The 14,448-nt window shown below is 42.2% G+C and overlaps 1 protein-coding gene across 2 annotated transcripts in view; it reads right to left on the bottom strand.

Annotated features, from left to right (window-relative positions):
• Positions 1–14,448, bottom strand: part of LOC138760266 (adenylate cyclase type 8-like) — an 89,638-nt gene that overhangs the window by 20,185 nt on the left and 55,005 nt on the right. The window contains exons 14-15 of one of the 2 annotated variants that reach the window (XM_069930603.1): positions 2,356–2,517; positions 1,183–1,329 (exon numbers count right to left, since the gene is read on the bottom strand). In XM_069930603.1, the coding sequence (XP_069786704.1) occupies positions 1,183–1,329; positions 2,356–2,517 (309 nt within the window). The remainder of the gene's footprint in view (positions 1–1,182; positions 1,330–2,355; positions 2,518–14,448) is intronic. The other variant, XM_069930604.1, reaches the window with a different exon arrangement.

Genomic DNA, 14,448 nt, shown 5'->3' with positions numbered 1-14,448 from the left:
CCGTGCTGTATGTCTAATGGGCTCGTGGGCCAGAAGGGCCTGTTAGCATACTGTATGTCTAAAAAGGGCTTGTGGGCCAGAAGGTCCTGTTACTGTGCTGTATGTCTAACGGGCTCGTGGGCCGGAAGGGCCTGTTACTGTGCTGTATGTCTAATGGGCTCGTGGGCCGGAAGGGCCTGTTACTGTGCTGTATGTCCAATGGGCTCGTGGGCCGGAAGGGCCTGTTACTGTGCTGTATGTCTAACGGGCTCGTGGGCCGGAAGGGCCTGTTACCGTGCTGTATGTCTAACTGGCCTGTGGGCCTGAAGGGCCTGTTACTGTGCTGTATGTCTAATGGGCCTGTGGGCTGGAAGGGCCTGTTACCGTGCTGTACACCTAAATTTGTATGCGTGAATATGTCTAAATATACAATCAGATGACAATAAACTTGACTTGAAACAACTGCTGGATGAAGTCGCACCCTTCGTCAGAACTTGAGATGAGGTATGGGTGCTGGAAATTTTCATCAAAACACGACAAATGAATGAGAAATCACTCCCACGAGGACAACATACAGGGGCAGGGAAAGGTTTGCTTGCTGCAGGACCCCATTGAATTCAACACAGCAGCACAAACTGAACAACTACAATGCCATAAAGAGAGAATAAAGCTGACGATAAAATGGAGAGACAGAGTGGGGGAGATAGACATGGGAGTGAGAGCTAACGATCGATCAAGTCAGACATGCCTGCGTCAGCCATGGAGAGGGAGCAGTTGTCGATGGTATCCAGGGGATAAATCTCTGGGTCCAGACACGGTTCATTGTGGGAAGGCAGGAAATTCTTGGGGCCGTGGCAGAAATGGAGAACTCATCACTTGGCCAGAAGTTCCGGTGGACTGGGGGAATGATAAATGTAGGGGTGGAGTCACTTTATTCCCAGTGGGGGCAGGGTGATTGGCAGATGGTGGATCAGACTGGTTTGTGGACCAGACCTCCTCCTCTTGGACCCTGGGAGTGGATGGGAAATGGAGCAGAACGTATGTGCAGTGTGAGCAAAGGCAACTATCTTCTCAGGGAGTTGCACTCAGAGGTGCCCACTGAAATCAAAGCACTCGAGGACTGTTGTGGACTTTACCACCTCACCCAGCAGCGGCTGTGTCAATGCAGCAGGTCCCAGCCGACATTCACAAGACAATACCCACCTCGTCAAAGTCCGCGATGATCTCATTGAGCAGCGTCAGACACTCCATGCCCTGCTGGTTGCTCTCAGCCTGGGAGTAGAAGGCATTGAACTCGGGAATGGAGGCGAAAAGAACCCCCACAGAGTCATGTGACTCAAAATAAAGTTCCTGGTAACGCAGAGAACCCACAGGTAACAGGATTTATGACAGTTCGATGATTCAAATAACACCCAACAAGGCAAGAGTCTTCCTGGTGCATGGGACCTCATGGTGGGGCCGGTGGGTGGGTGTTAGACCTCACGGTGGGGTCGGTGGGTGGGTGTTAGACCTCACGGTGGGGTTGGTATTATACCTCACGGTGGGGTCAATGTTAGAGGTCACGGTGGAGGCAGTGTTAGACCTCACGGGGGGGGGCGGTGTTGGAGGTCACGGTGGGGTCCTTATTAGACCTCACGGTGGGACTGATTGGCCTATTTCTGCTCCTCTGTTATGCACTTCAATGAGAGAGCAGATTATAGTCGCGTCTACAACTAGTCATACACGGACGTGGTTTTCTGTGTCTCGGGCAGTAACTACCCATCCCTAAAGATCATTGAACAGGCCAGTTGGAGAGTCACAGAGTCCCACAGCACAGACTCTTCAGCATGACGTCCAAGCTGCCCCAACTCCCTCTCCATGCCTCTTTTCAGCTCTTATCCCTCTGAGCTTTTCCTACTCATTTGAATGTATTTTCAATAATTATACACACATCTCCCCCTTTCTCCGGCAGGTTGTTAACACACCTGCCTCCCTCAGTGTGAAGAAGGTGCCCCTCAGGTCCCCTCTCACCTTGTATCGAATCCTCGGATTTTAGACCCCCCCACCCTGTGATTGTTTACCTTGTCCATGCCCCCTCATGATATTGATAAACCTCAGCATCTGACACTGCAGCGAAAAAGGTCCCAGCCTATTCATCCTAATAACTTGTCCGCCAGTCCCAGGAATACCCTTTCTAGTTTAATGACACCCTCCTACAGCTAGATCTTGGTGGGTGCACCAATCTTTTATTCTGCTGTAACGAGACGTCCCTGCTCCTGGACCCAGTACCCTGACCCGCAAAAGCCTTCTTCCCTGCCCTGGCCACATGCGTCCCGAATTGCAGGGAGCCATACCCCTTCCCCCCCACCCCCGTCTCTCCCCAGTGCCCCGTGCTACCTCATCATCAGGGTCCCTATTGAGGAAGTGCTCGGCCACGTGCTGGGGCAGGATGTTGTACAGCAGATTCTCATTGTGTTGCCGTAACTCCGCCATCTCTTTCATCTCCCGCTTGGCCAGCAGCCGCCACAGGAAGTCCAGCCGTGCCGTTGCCTCGATCTGCTGGAGGAAGGTTGGTGGTCAGCGTTAGTTTGTGGAATCCGCCGGAAGAGGGCCTTGAATCCAGCCCAGCATTGGGTGGCACAACCTTTCGGTCACGTGGAAACAGTACAAGGATGCACCTTGCCTCCATGCACTTTTGTGTGGATGGGTCATTGGTATTAGCTAACCTCACCCGCCATGTCTCAGTCCAACATCACCCACTGTCTCAGTGCCAACCTCACCCGCCGTGTCCCAATCCCAACATCACCCACTGCCCCAGTACCAACCTCACCCACTGTCCCAGTGCCAACCTCACCCACCATATCCCAGTCCCAACATCACCCAATGTCCCAGTCCCAACATCACCCACCGTGACCCAATCCCAACATCACCCACTGTCCCAGGACGAACCTCACCCATTGACCCAGTGCCAACCTCACCCACCGTGTCCCAATCCAAACATCACCCATTGTCCCAGTGCCAACCTCACCCACCGTGTCCCAATCCCAACATCACCCACTGCCGCAGTGCCAGCCTCACCCATTGTCCCAGTGCCAACCTCACCCGCCATGTCCCAGTCCCACATCACCCACTGCCCCACTGCCAACTCACCCACTGTCCCAGTGCTAACCTCACCCACTGTGCCCCAGTCCCAACATCACGCTCTGTGCCCCAGTCCCAACATCACCCACTGTGCCCCAGTCCCAACATCACTCACTGCCCCAGTGCCAACTTCATCCACCGTGTCCCAGTCACAGCATCACCCACTGTCCCAGTGCCAACCTCACCCACTGTGCCCCAGTCCCACATCACCCACTGTGCCCCAGTCCCAACATCACTCATTCCCCCAGTGCCAACCTCTACTGTCCCAGTGCCAATCTCATCTGCTGTCCAAGTGCCAACATCATCCACCATGTCCCAGAGCTAACCTCATCCTCTGTGTCCCAGTGCCAACCTCATCCACAGTGTCCAGTGCCAACTCCATCTGCCATTCCCAATGTAGTGGCACGTCTGACCCTTCACTCCAACAGGAATGTGCATGCATGTCCTCGACTCTAGTCAATATATTTTCCTAAAACCCCATTTTCCTAATGTTCCTCTTGCTTCGAACAACCTGTTCCAATTAACTCGAGCTTGTTCTCGACTTATCCCTTCAAAGTTGGCCTTGATCCTGTTCTGAATATTAACCAGTGGCCTCGCCCTGTCTCTCTATAACTATCCTAAACCCAATTGAACAACGATCACTGGCCCCAAAGTCTCATCCAGTGGGACCTTTTCACAATACTGGAAGAAACTTTCCTGAACACATTTGATGAATTCCACCTCATCTAATCCTTTCACTCTATGACTTATCCAGTCAATATTTGGAAAGTTCAAAATCCCATTGCATTCGCGGAAAAACATTAATCTTAATACAATTTACTCGACCAACTAATGACAAAGGTAAATCCTTCCACTTAATCAAATCAGCCTTAATCTTTCTCATTAACGGTACATAATTTAAATTATACAATAATTGAATATTTACATCAATCATTATCCCCAAATACTTCACTTTATCAGTCCAACGAAGTTCAGTAATTTGTCTACACTGATCATAATTTGCATCAGAAATTGGTAATATTTGGGGGAGTCACGTGATGGAGTAGTGGCCGGACGGTGAACTCCAGCCCTCTCCAGAAAAGTCGGGAAAAACAAGAGAAAATACAAAGGCACAGAAATACAAGTTAAAGAAAAGTGAGTATAAAGGTGGAAAGAAGATGGAGACAAAAGGAGAAAAATCAAAATCAACGGAAAGAAGAGAGGAAGAGAAGACAACGGAGGAAAAAGGTGAAGGCCTTACCTGTCCGAAGAGGCCCGCTGTGGAGAGAAGACCCCACTACCTCAGGTCGGTAGAAAAAGAACTACAACAATGGCTCACAGAGCCGAGTAAAAGTGCGCAACCGCGCATGCGCGACTCCTCATGCATGCACGATGCGCATGAAAAAAAACACACCGACGGGAGGGGGGACCAGCTGGGGAGTCGATCTCCACAGCCGGCAACGACAGCTGCAGAACACCTGCAGCAAGAAGAGAACATAGAAGACAATGGAAACAAGAAAGAAGAGAAGAAAAGGGCAACAAAGAAACAACAGATGGCCAACCCAGAGGAAGAAGAAGAGGAAGAGGACAGTGAAATAGATAAAGGGAAAGGCAAGGTAAAGGATATACTTGCTCTTGTTAGAGGATACATGGAGTCATTTAAAGAATGGCAAACACAGGAATTTAATGATTTAAGAAGAAGAATAAACAACACAGAAAAGAAAATAAATAAAATAGATATGACCTTAACAGAAATGGGAAAGAAAATGGACAAGATGGAAGAGCGGGCAATAGCAGCAGAAATGGAGGTAGAAGACTTAAAAAAGAAATTGGAGGAATCTAATAAAAAAACTAAAGAGACACAAGAATTACTAGCCCAAAAAATAGATATAATGGAAAATTATAACAGAAGAAATAACATAAAGATAGTGGGCCTTAAGGAAGATGAAGAAGGCAAGAATATGAGGGAGTTTATAAAAGAATGGATCCCTAAGGCCCTAGGATGTCCAGAACTACAGCAAGAAATGGAAATAGAAAGGGCACATAGAGCATTGGCCCCTAAACCACAAACACAACAAAAACCAAGATCTATTGCAGTAAAATTCCTAAGATATACTACAAGAGAAAAGGTACTGGAGAAGACAATGGAAAAAGTAAGAGAGGGCAACAAACCACTGGAGTATAAAGGGCAAAAAATCTTCATTTATCCAGATATAAGCTTTGAACTCCTAAAGAAGAGAAAAGAGTTCAATACAGCAAAAGCGATTTTATGGAAGAAAGGATATAAATTTACACTGAAGCATCCTGCGGTATTGAAAATATTTATTCCAGGACAACAAAACAGACTATTCTCGGATCCAGAAGAAGCACGAAAATTTGCAGAACAATTACAAAAATAGACTGAGGGATGAAGACTGGTAATGAGAGCAAAAATTATCACGATTGATATGTATGTGGGTAAAGACAAAAATAGACTGAGGGATGAAGACGGGTAAGGAGGGTAAAAATGACCACGATTGATATGTATGCAGGTAAAGAGGGATAAGTGTGAATAGAGACAATGGGCATATGTGAAAGTATCTGTAATTAGAGGAAAACATAGAGAGTATAGACAAGAATTAATGAGGGAAGGTAATGGAATAGAGAGAATAAGGAGGGAATTAAAAGAGTGACCTTTGTGACATATAAAAAGCGAAATCTTTTCTGGGGGGGGCTGGGTGGGGGAAAAGAGCAGTCACTGCAAAATCAGTTGATGCTTGCGAGTGGATTCGCAAATCCAAATGGAGAGGGGAGATGTGGTTGTCCGACAAGGGATAAAGGGCAACTCAGGAGGGGAAGGGGAGATTGGGGATAAAGAAGAAAGAAATAGGAGAATAAGGAAAATGTTGGATGTTGTACGAATGTTGTCTGGTAAAGAGTTGAAAATAAGAAAACAGAAATGGAAAAGGAGGAAAGGTAATGATGGAAAAACGGAAAGAGAAGATAAACAAAATATAAAATGGCTACGCTGAACTATATGACTCTAAATATTAATGGAATACATAACCAAATTAAAAGGAAGAAACTACTAAATTTACTGAAAAAGGAAAAAATAGATATAGCATTTGTCCAAGAAACACACTTAACTGAATTGGAGCACAAGAAATTAAAGAGAGATTGGGTAGGACATGTAACAGCAGCATCGTATAATTCAAAAGCAAGAGGAGTGGCTATATTAATTAGCAAAAATGTGCCATTTAAAATAGAAGAGGAAATAATAGATCCAGCAGGGAGATATGTTATGATAAAATGTCAGATATATTCAGAGCTTTGGAATCTACTTAATATATATTCACCTAACGAAGAAGATCAAAAGTTTATGCAAGATATCTTTTTGAAGGTAGCTAATACGCAAGGGAACATACTAATAGGAGGGGATTTCAATCTGAATTTGGATCCAAATATGGATAAAACGGGGAAAAAAATTAACAGGAAGAACAAAGTAACCAAATTTATAATTAAATCAATGCAAGAAATGAAACTTGTGGACATATGGAGGAAACAAAACCCAAAAGAAAAGGAATACTCACACTACTCGACTAGACATAAAACATACTCAAGGATAGACCTATTCCTGTTATCAGCCCACATTCAAGGGAGAGTTAGGAAAACGGAATATAAAGCTAGACTATTATCGGACCACTCACCCCTGTTATTGGCAATAGAGCTAGAGGACATCCCTCCAAGAATGTATAGATGGAGATTAAACTCCATGCTACTTAAAAGACAGGATTTTAGAGAATTTATTGAAAAACAATTAAAAATGTACTTTGAAGTAAATACGGAATCAGTGGAAGATAAGTTTATACTATGGGACGCAATGAAAGCATTCATTAGAGGGCAAATAATAAGTTATGCAACCAAGATGAAGAAGGACTATAATCAGGAAACAGAGCAGTTGGAAAGGGAAATAATAAACATAGAAAAAAAATTAGCAATAAAGGAAGATACAACCAAAAGAAGAGAATTGGCGGATAAAAAAATAAAATATGAAACATTACAAACATATAAGGTGGAGAAGAATATAATGAAGACAAAACAGAAATATTATGAACTAGGTGAAAAAACACACAAAATCTTAGCATGGCAGCTTAAGACAGAGCAAACTAAGAAAATGGTATTGGCAACAAGGAAAAAAGGCAAACAAATTACATATAATCCAAAAGAAATTAAGGAAAACTTCAGAGAATTCTATGAACAATTATACCGAACTGAAAACGAAGGGAAAGAAGGGAAAATAGATGAATTTTTGACTAAAATTGAACTACCAAAACTACAAATAGAGGAACAAAATAAATTAACAGAACCATTTGGAACAGTAGAAATACAAGAGATAATAAAAAATTTACCAAATAATAAGACACCAGGAGAGGATGGACTCCCAATAGAATTCTAGAAAACATTTAAAGACCTAATAATACCGCCCCTCCTGGATGTAATCAACCAGATTGATGAGACACAAAACTTACCAGATTCATGTAAAACAGCAATAATTACAGTGATACTAAAACAAGGGAAAGATCCACTCTCACCAGCGTCATATAGACCAATATCTCTGCTAAACACAGATTATAAGATAATAGCTAAACTATTAGCGAACAGATTAGCAGAACAGGTACCGAAAATGGTAAATTTAGACCAAACTGGATTTATCAAAAAAAGACGCACAACAGACAATATTTGTAAATTTATTAACTTAATTCATGCAGTAGAAGGAAATAAAGCACCGGCAGTAGCAGTTGCTTTAGACGCAGAGAAGGCCTTCGACAGAGTAGAATGGAATTACTTGTTCAAAGTATTGCAAAAATTCAGTTTACCGGAGAAGTATATTAATTGGATTAAAGCATTATATAAGGGACCGTTAGCGAAAGTGACAGTAAATGGACATGTATCAAAGCAATTTAACTTAAGCAGGTCAACGCGGCAGGGATGCCCACTATCACCATTATTGTTTGCGCTAGCTATAGAACCACTAGCAGAATCGATAAGAAGAGATAATAATATAAAAGGAATAAAAATAAAAGACAGGGAATATAAAATCAGTCTGTTTGCGGATGATGTGATAGTGTACTTAACAGAACCAGAACTATCAATAAAAGAACTATATAAGAAATTGAAGGAATATGGAGAAGTGTCGGGATACAAGATAAACGTAAATAAAAGTGAAGCAATGCCTATGAATAACGCGGATTTCTCAAAATTTAAGGAGGAATCCCCATTCAGATGGCAAACGCAGGCAATAAGATACCTAGGTGTGCAAATAAACAAAAATCTAGGCCAATTATATAAACTCAATTACAATCCACTAATGAAAAAATTACAGGACGATTTAGAGCATTGGAAAGAGCTACCACTAACACTGATAGGAAGGATAAACTGTATTAAAATGAACATTTTTCCAAGGATACTATACTTATTTCAGGCATTGCCAATACAACTGACAGAAAAATTCTTCAAAGAGTTAAAGAAAATAATAAGGAGATTTTTATGGAGAGGGGGGAAACCGAGGATAGCACTAGATAAATTAACAGAATGGTATAAACAAGGAGGCTTACAATTGCCAAACTTCAAAAATTATTATAGAGCCGCACAATTAAGGTACCTATCAGATTTTTATCAAACAAGGGAAAAACCAGACTGGACGAGACTAGAATTAGATAAAATAGGGGAAAAGATACCTGAACACATATTATATAAATGGGACGAAAAATTGGTACAACATAGAACTTCTCCAGTATTACACCATCTCCTCAATATATGGAAGAAGATTCATGTAGAAAGAAATAAAATAAATTACCAAATACCAAAACTAATATTGACGCAAAATAAGCTACTCCCTTTTACAATAGACAACCTTGCCTTTAGAAAATGGGAAAAAAAAGGGATTAAAAGAATAGAAAATTGTTTTTCAGGAAGTAGATTCTTATCCTTTGAACAAATGAGAGATAAGTACAATATAACTGGAGATACAGCGCTGGCATATTACCAACTGAGATCCTACTTGAAAGATAAATTAGGAAGCAACTTGAGTTTACCAGAGGGAAGTAACCTTGAATATGTGATTACAGATACAATGTTAATCAAAAGATTTATAAAAAATATGTATATTAAACTGCAAGAAAAGGAGAATGAGGAAACAAATGGTAAAACTAAACAAAAATGGGAACAAGATTTAAATATAAAGATAAAAAAGGAAACATGGGAGAAGTTATGCTCTGGAACGATGAGAAATACAATAAATACGAGGCTGCGTATGATACAATATAATTGGTTACACAGACTATACATTACACCGCAAAAGTTAAATAAATGGGACCCAACAGTATCTGATAGATGTTTTCGATGTAAAAAAGAAAGGGGAACAACAATTCATGCAATCTGGACATGTGAGAGAGTAGAAAAATTTTGGGATGATCTCAATCAGATATTAAATAAAATAACAGAAAACAATATACCAAAGAATCCAGAGATCTTTCTCCTAAGTAACATAAAAAATAAAGAATTTGGAATTGACTTGGAAGATGCACAAAAAAGATTTGTCAAGATAGCCCTAGCCGTAGCAAAAAAATGTATTATGTCAACCTGGAAATTGGAAGATAATTTGAAAATACAACAATGGTATATAGAAATGAATAAATGTATTCCATTAGAAAAAATAACATATAGTTTAAGAAATAATATTGAAATATTCGAACAAGTATGGGAGCCTTACATTAAATACAATAGCGAAAACCTACCGGGAACAAACATTACCTAAGTTGATGGAAGGAGAAGAAAAGAAAAGAATGGACTCAGTAGAATTTCTGGTGTATTTTTGTTGAATGACAACATTGTCTAACTGAATTAATGCAACCTAGATTGTATACCTAAAATGGATGAGAGGGGGGGGTGGGGGGGTGGCTTGGGAGGAGGGAGGGGGGAGGGAGAAAAAGTCACTGTAAATGTGTGGAAAAGAAAAAGTGTATATCATGGCTATTGTGATTTATGGTGTGAAAAATAAAAAAGTTTAAAAAAAAAGAAAGAAATTGGTAATATTTCACTTTTATCCCAATTCACCTTATATCCTGACAATACCCCATATTGTTCGAAACATTCTTGCAAATAAATTAAAGATTGTTCCGGATTAGTTAAATATATCAAAACGTCATCAGCAAATAAATTAATCTTATATTCACCATCTACTATCCTTATACCTCTAATATTCTCATTCTGCCTTATAGCTTGAGCTAATGGTTTGATGACCAACGCAAATAGAGCTGGCGACAAAAGACAACCTTGACGAGTTGAACGCGATCATTTAAATAGCGAAGAGGTTTGACCATTTGTCACCACCCTAGTAACTGGATTATTATATATGGCCTTTACCCAACCAATAAAAAAGGGTCCAAATTTAAATTTCTCCAAGACTTTAAATAAAAAATTCCATCCGACCCGATCAAAAGCTTTTTCAGCATCAAGAGCAACTACCATTGGTAGGTTGGGTTGCTGACGTGATGCATTGATCAGTCGATTCCTTGTTTACTTTCAAAATCTTTTCTTCAGGACTTAAATAAAGTAGTACGAGAATTTTTATGGAAGGGAAAGTTAGCTAGAGTAGCAATACATAAATTGACTTGGAAATATGCCTTAGGAGGTTTACAATTGCCTCATTTTCAAAATTATTATGAAGCAACTCAATTAAGATTTATTAATCGCATGTTGGATGTTTCGTCTCCTCCTATTTGGGCTAGGGTAGAATTGGCTGATATTTCAGAACCTTACTCACATCATTTCATATTTAAGTGGAATTCTGTTTTATTACAGAGATATAATGTACCAATTTTAAAACATTTGTTAGAGATTTGGACTAAAAGGAATTTATTGATAGATACAAAAGGTAAAATATCGCTTCAGGCTCCAATATATCAAATTAAATTGATTCCTTTTCACTGAATAATAGGTTTTTAAAAGAATGGCAGATTAAAGGAATAAAATTGTTGCAGGATTGTTTTGAAGGTACATTTTTATCATTTAATCAACTTACAGAGAAATTGGAATGACAGTGAATTCTTTATTTGTGTCCTACCCAATTAGAGCATAAGTGAAGGATCATTTTGGAAGAGGAATGAAAATTCCTAAGTTAACAAAATTTGAGTTCTTGATTTCATATTCATTAAATAAGGGTTTTGTTTCTGAGATGTATGCATTGTTGCAAGATACTACGGATAAAATCAATTTAGATAAATCTAGGATAAATGGGAAAATGACTTAAGTTGTGATATTAATCAGGGCGATTGGGAGACGATGTGTTTCGATGGTATGACTCAATTGCTGAATGTAAGATATAGTACAGTTATTTATAATTTTTTGCTTGAGTTGTATCTGACCCTGAGAAATTTAGTAATTCAGAAGTGTGTTTTAAAGGAGTAGGAACATTTTTACATTCAGTTTAGTTTTGTGATAAGGTTCAAACATTTTGGCAAAAAATTAGGGAATTTCTTCAAAAATTGTTTAAGATTAAATTTTTACTTGATCCCAAATTGTTTTGTTGGGTTGTCCTGTCCTAGTTCGTGATTTGGGTTGGACAAGTTTCAGACAGCATTTCCTCGTCTAGCATTGGCTGTAGCACGTAAATGAAAGACAAGCCTGAGGTAAATGTAACTCACTGGCATAATGAGTTGAGGTCTTGTATTTATAGGGAGAAAATATTTTCCATGGTAATTATGATTTCTTTATTAAGATATGGTCACCCTATTTGAAATGTACGAGTTTAGTAAATCTTAAATTGTTGTATGTGTTTCTTTTACGATGTTTTTTGTATGCTCCCCTGTGGAGTTTGCTGAGGGTGGGTGGAGGGGGGTGGGTTAGTTGTAGTTTTTCATTTTTATATTATGAACTTGGAGAAGATTTTTCTTGAAAATTTTAAATAAAGTTTAATAAAATCCCCTTGCATGATGACCTTATTTAGATCATAGAACATCACAGCACAGTTCAGGCCCTTCAGCCCTCGCTCCCATAACCTTCTATTTTACTTTCACCCACCAGCAATGTCCTGGCATATTTGCTCCTGTGATTCCTGTTGACTATCTGGAGGCTTGTTGAACACTCCAAACAAGGTGACCATGCCTTTCCTGTTCCTCAGCTCCACCCACTGGCCAACCCGTCTATAATGGAATGAACCACCAACCATCACCATGAAATCTTCAATAGCATGAAACACAGAACCTTCCTGCACAGTACAGGCCCTTCAGCCCACCATGTGGTGCTCACCTATGTAAACCTACTCCAATACAAGATCATTTTTCCCCACCTCACACCTGCAACCCTCTATTTACCCCTAATGTTCCAGCCCACAACTCTCTGTGTAAACAAACCTACCCCGAATGTCTTCCGAAACTTCTCTCCCCTCATCTTATAAAGACATCCTCTGGTACTTGCTACTCTCACCCCAGAAAGAAACTTGCTGGCTGCCCACCCTATCTATGACCCTCAGAATCTTGTCGACCTCAATCAGGTTTCCTCTCATCCTTTTTCGCTCCAAAAAGAAAAGTCCCAGCTCTGCTAACCTTCCCTCATAAGACTTGTTTCCCAATCCAGGCAACATCCTGGTAAATCTCTTCTGCCCCCTCTCCACAGCTTCCACATCCTTCCTGTAATCAGGTGACCAGAACTGAACACAATACTCCAAGTGTGGTCTCACCAGAGTTTTACAGAGCTGTAGCATTACCTCATGGCTCCTGACCAATGAAAGCCAGCACACCATAGACCTTCTTCGCTTCACCACTAACCTGTGCAACAGCCTGGACCCTACGATCCCTCTGTTCTTCTACACTATTAAGTATCCTGTGGCAGGACACGTCATTGATGGCAGGCAAACCCACTCCGCGTGTTACGGTCGTGGCAGCAGAGCAGCCACGTCAAGATGGCGCTGCCAGGGTCATCTTTTCCGGTGGCCAGGTCAGGTCTGCATGCATGCAGGGGAATAACATGATGTGGTTTCTGGCATGAGGGCGGGACTTACCCTTGGCCTTATAAGGCACAGCGCGGGAAGTTTCAATAAACAACTGGAGAGCAGCCGAGCCCACCGACTATTGGTCTCATTCTTCCTGACTGCGTTTAGCTGCTGCTACATTGGTGACCCCGACAGGTCGAGACAACTCTGGACTCAACAGCATGGATGCTGAAGCAGTCAGTGCAGTCGCCCTCAAACTCCCAACTTTCTAAAAACTTCTCCCACACACTTGGTTTGAAAAGGCAGGGGCACAGTTCCAGATTACCTCAGACTCCACCAAGGACAACCATGTCATCAGCTCCCTTGTCCAAGAAACCGTGGGCAGAGTGGACGACCTCATACAGACCCCACCAGAGGAAGGTAAATACTCCACATTGAAGGCGCTGCTCGTCAGCACCTATAGACTCTCCAGACCCAGAGAGCAGCCAGGCTCATGCACCTGGATGGTCTGGGGGACAGAACGCCATCTGCCCTCATGGACAAAGTGTTCATGCTGGCAGAGGGCCACAAGCCCTGCCTCATGTTTGAACAGGCCTGATGACATCCAGCTGCTGCTAGCGGATGCAGATTTCAGCGACCCCTCAAGGTCTCAGGAAAGGCGGACGTACTCTGGTGCACCAAAAGGGAGAACGAATCCACCACGAATCAGCTGACGCATTCCCAGACAGAGCAGCAGCCCAAAACCTGAACAAGCAATTATCAGCCACACCCACATAAGCCAGCAGAGGGACCAGAGACGTGGTGATGTTTCTACCACCAGCGCTGGGGAGCAGAAGCCCGTAAATGCAAGAAGCCCCGTGCGTTCCCGGGAAATGCCCAGGCCAGCCGCCAACGGCTTCGGTGGCTGGCCATATAAACAGCCTACAACATGTAACAGACAAGACCATGGGCCACCAGTTCCTCATTGATTCGGGGGCAGAACTCAGCGTCATTCCACCAACACCACTGTAGACCCAAACACGGCTGTGAAGGCCCACCCTGTGGGAGGCTAACAACACTGCCATAAAGACTTTCGGCACGCGGCGAGTGCTGGTATGCTTCATCAACGAGATCTTCCGCTGGGATTTCACACTGGCCACGGTGGAGAAGCCACTCCTCGGTGCAGACGTCCTCCGAGCTCACAGTCTACTCATGGACCTCAAGGCCAAGTGCCTGGTTCACACCCAGACATTCCTGATGATCCAGCTCGATGCCACCAGTGTGCGGAACCAGAAAATGGCCACTGTCACCATCCCCACTGACAAGTACAACTGCATTTTGACCAAATTTCCCTCCATCCTCAGGCCCCAGTTTATGTCCATGATGCCAATACAGGGTGCAGCACCTTATTTTGACCTAAG

Source organism: Narcine bancroftii, chromosome 4, assembly GCF_036971445.1.
Source record: "Narcine bancroftii isolate sNarBan1 chromosome 4, sNarBan1.hap1, whole genome shotgun sequence".
In the NCBI taxonomy this organism is placed as follows: domain Eukaryota; kingdom Metazoa; phylum Chordata; class Chondrichthyes; order Torpediniformes; family Narcinidae; genus Narcine; species Narcine bancroftii.
Note: the sequence above shows the minus strand (reverse complement) of the source record. Positions and strands in the feature narration are given on the sequence as shown.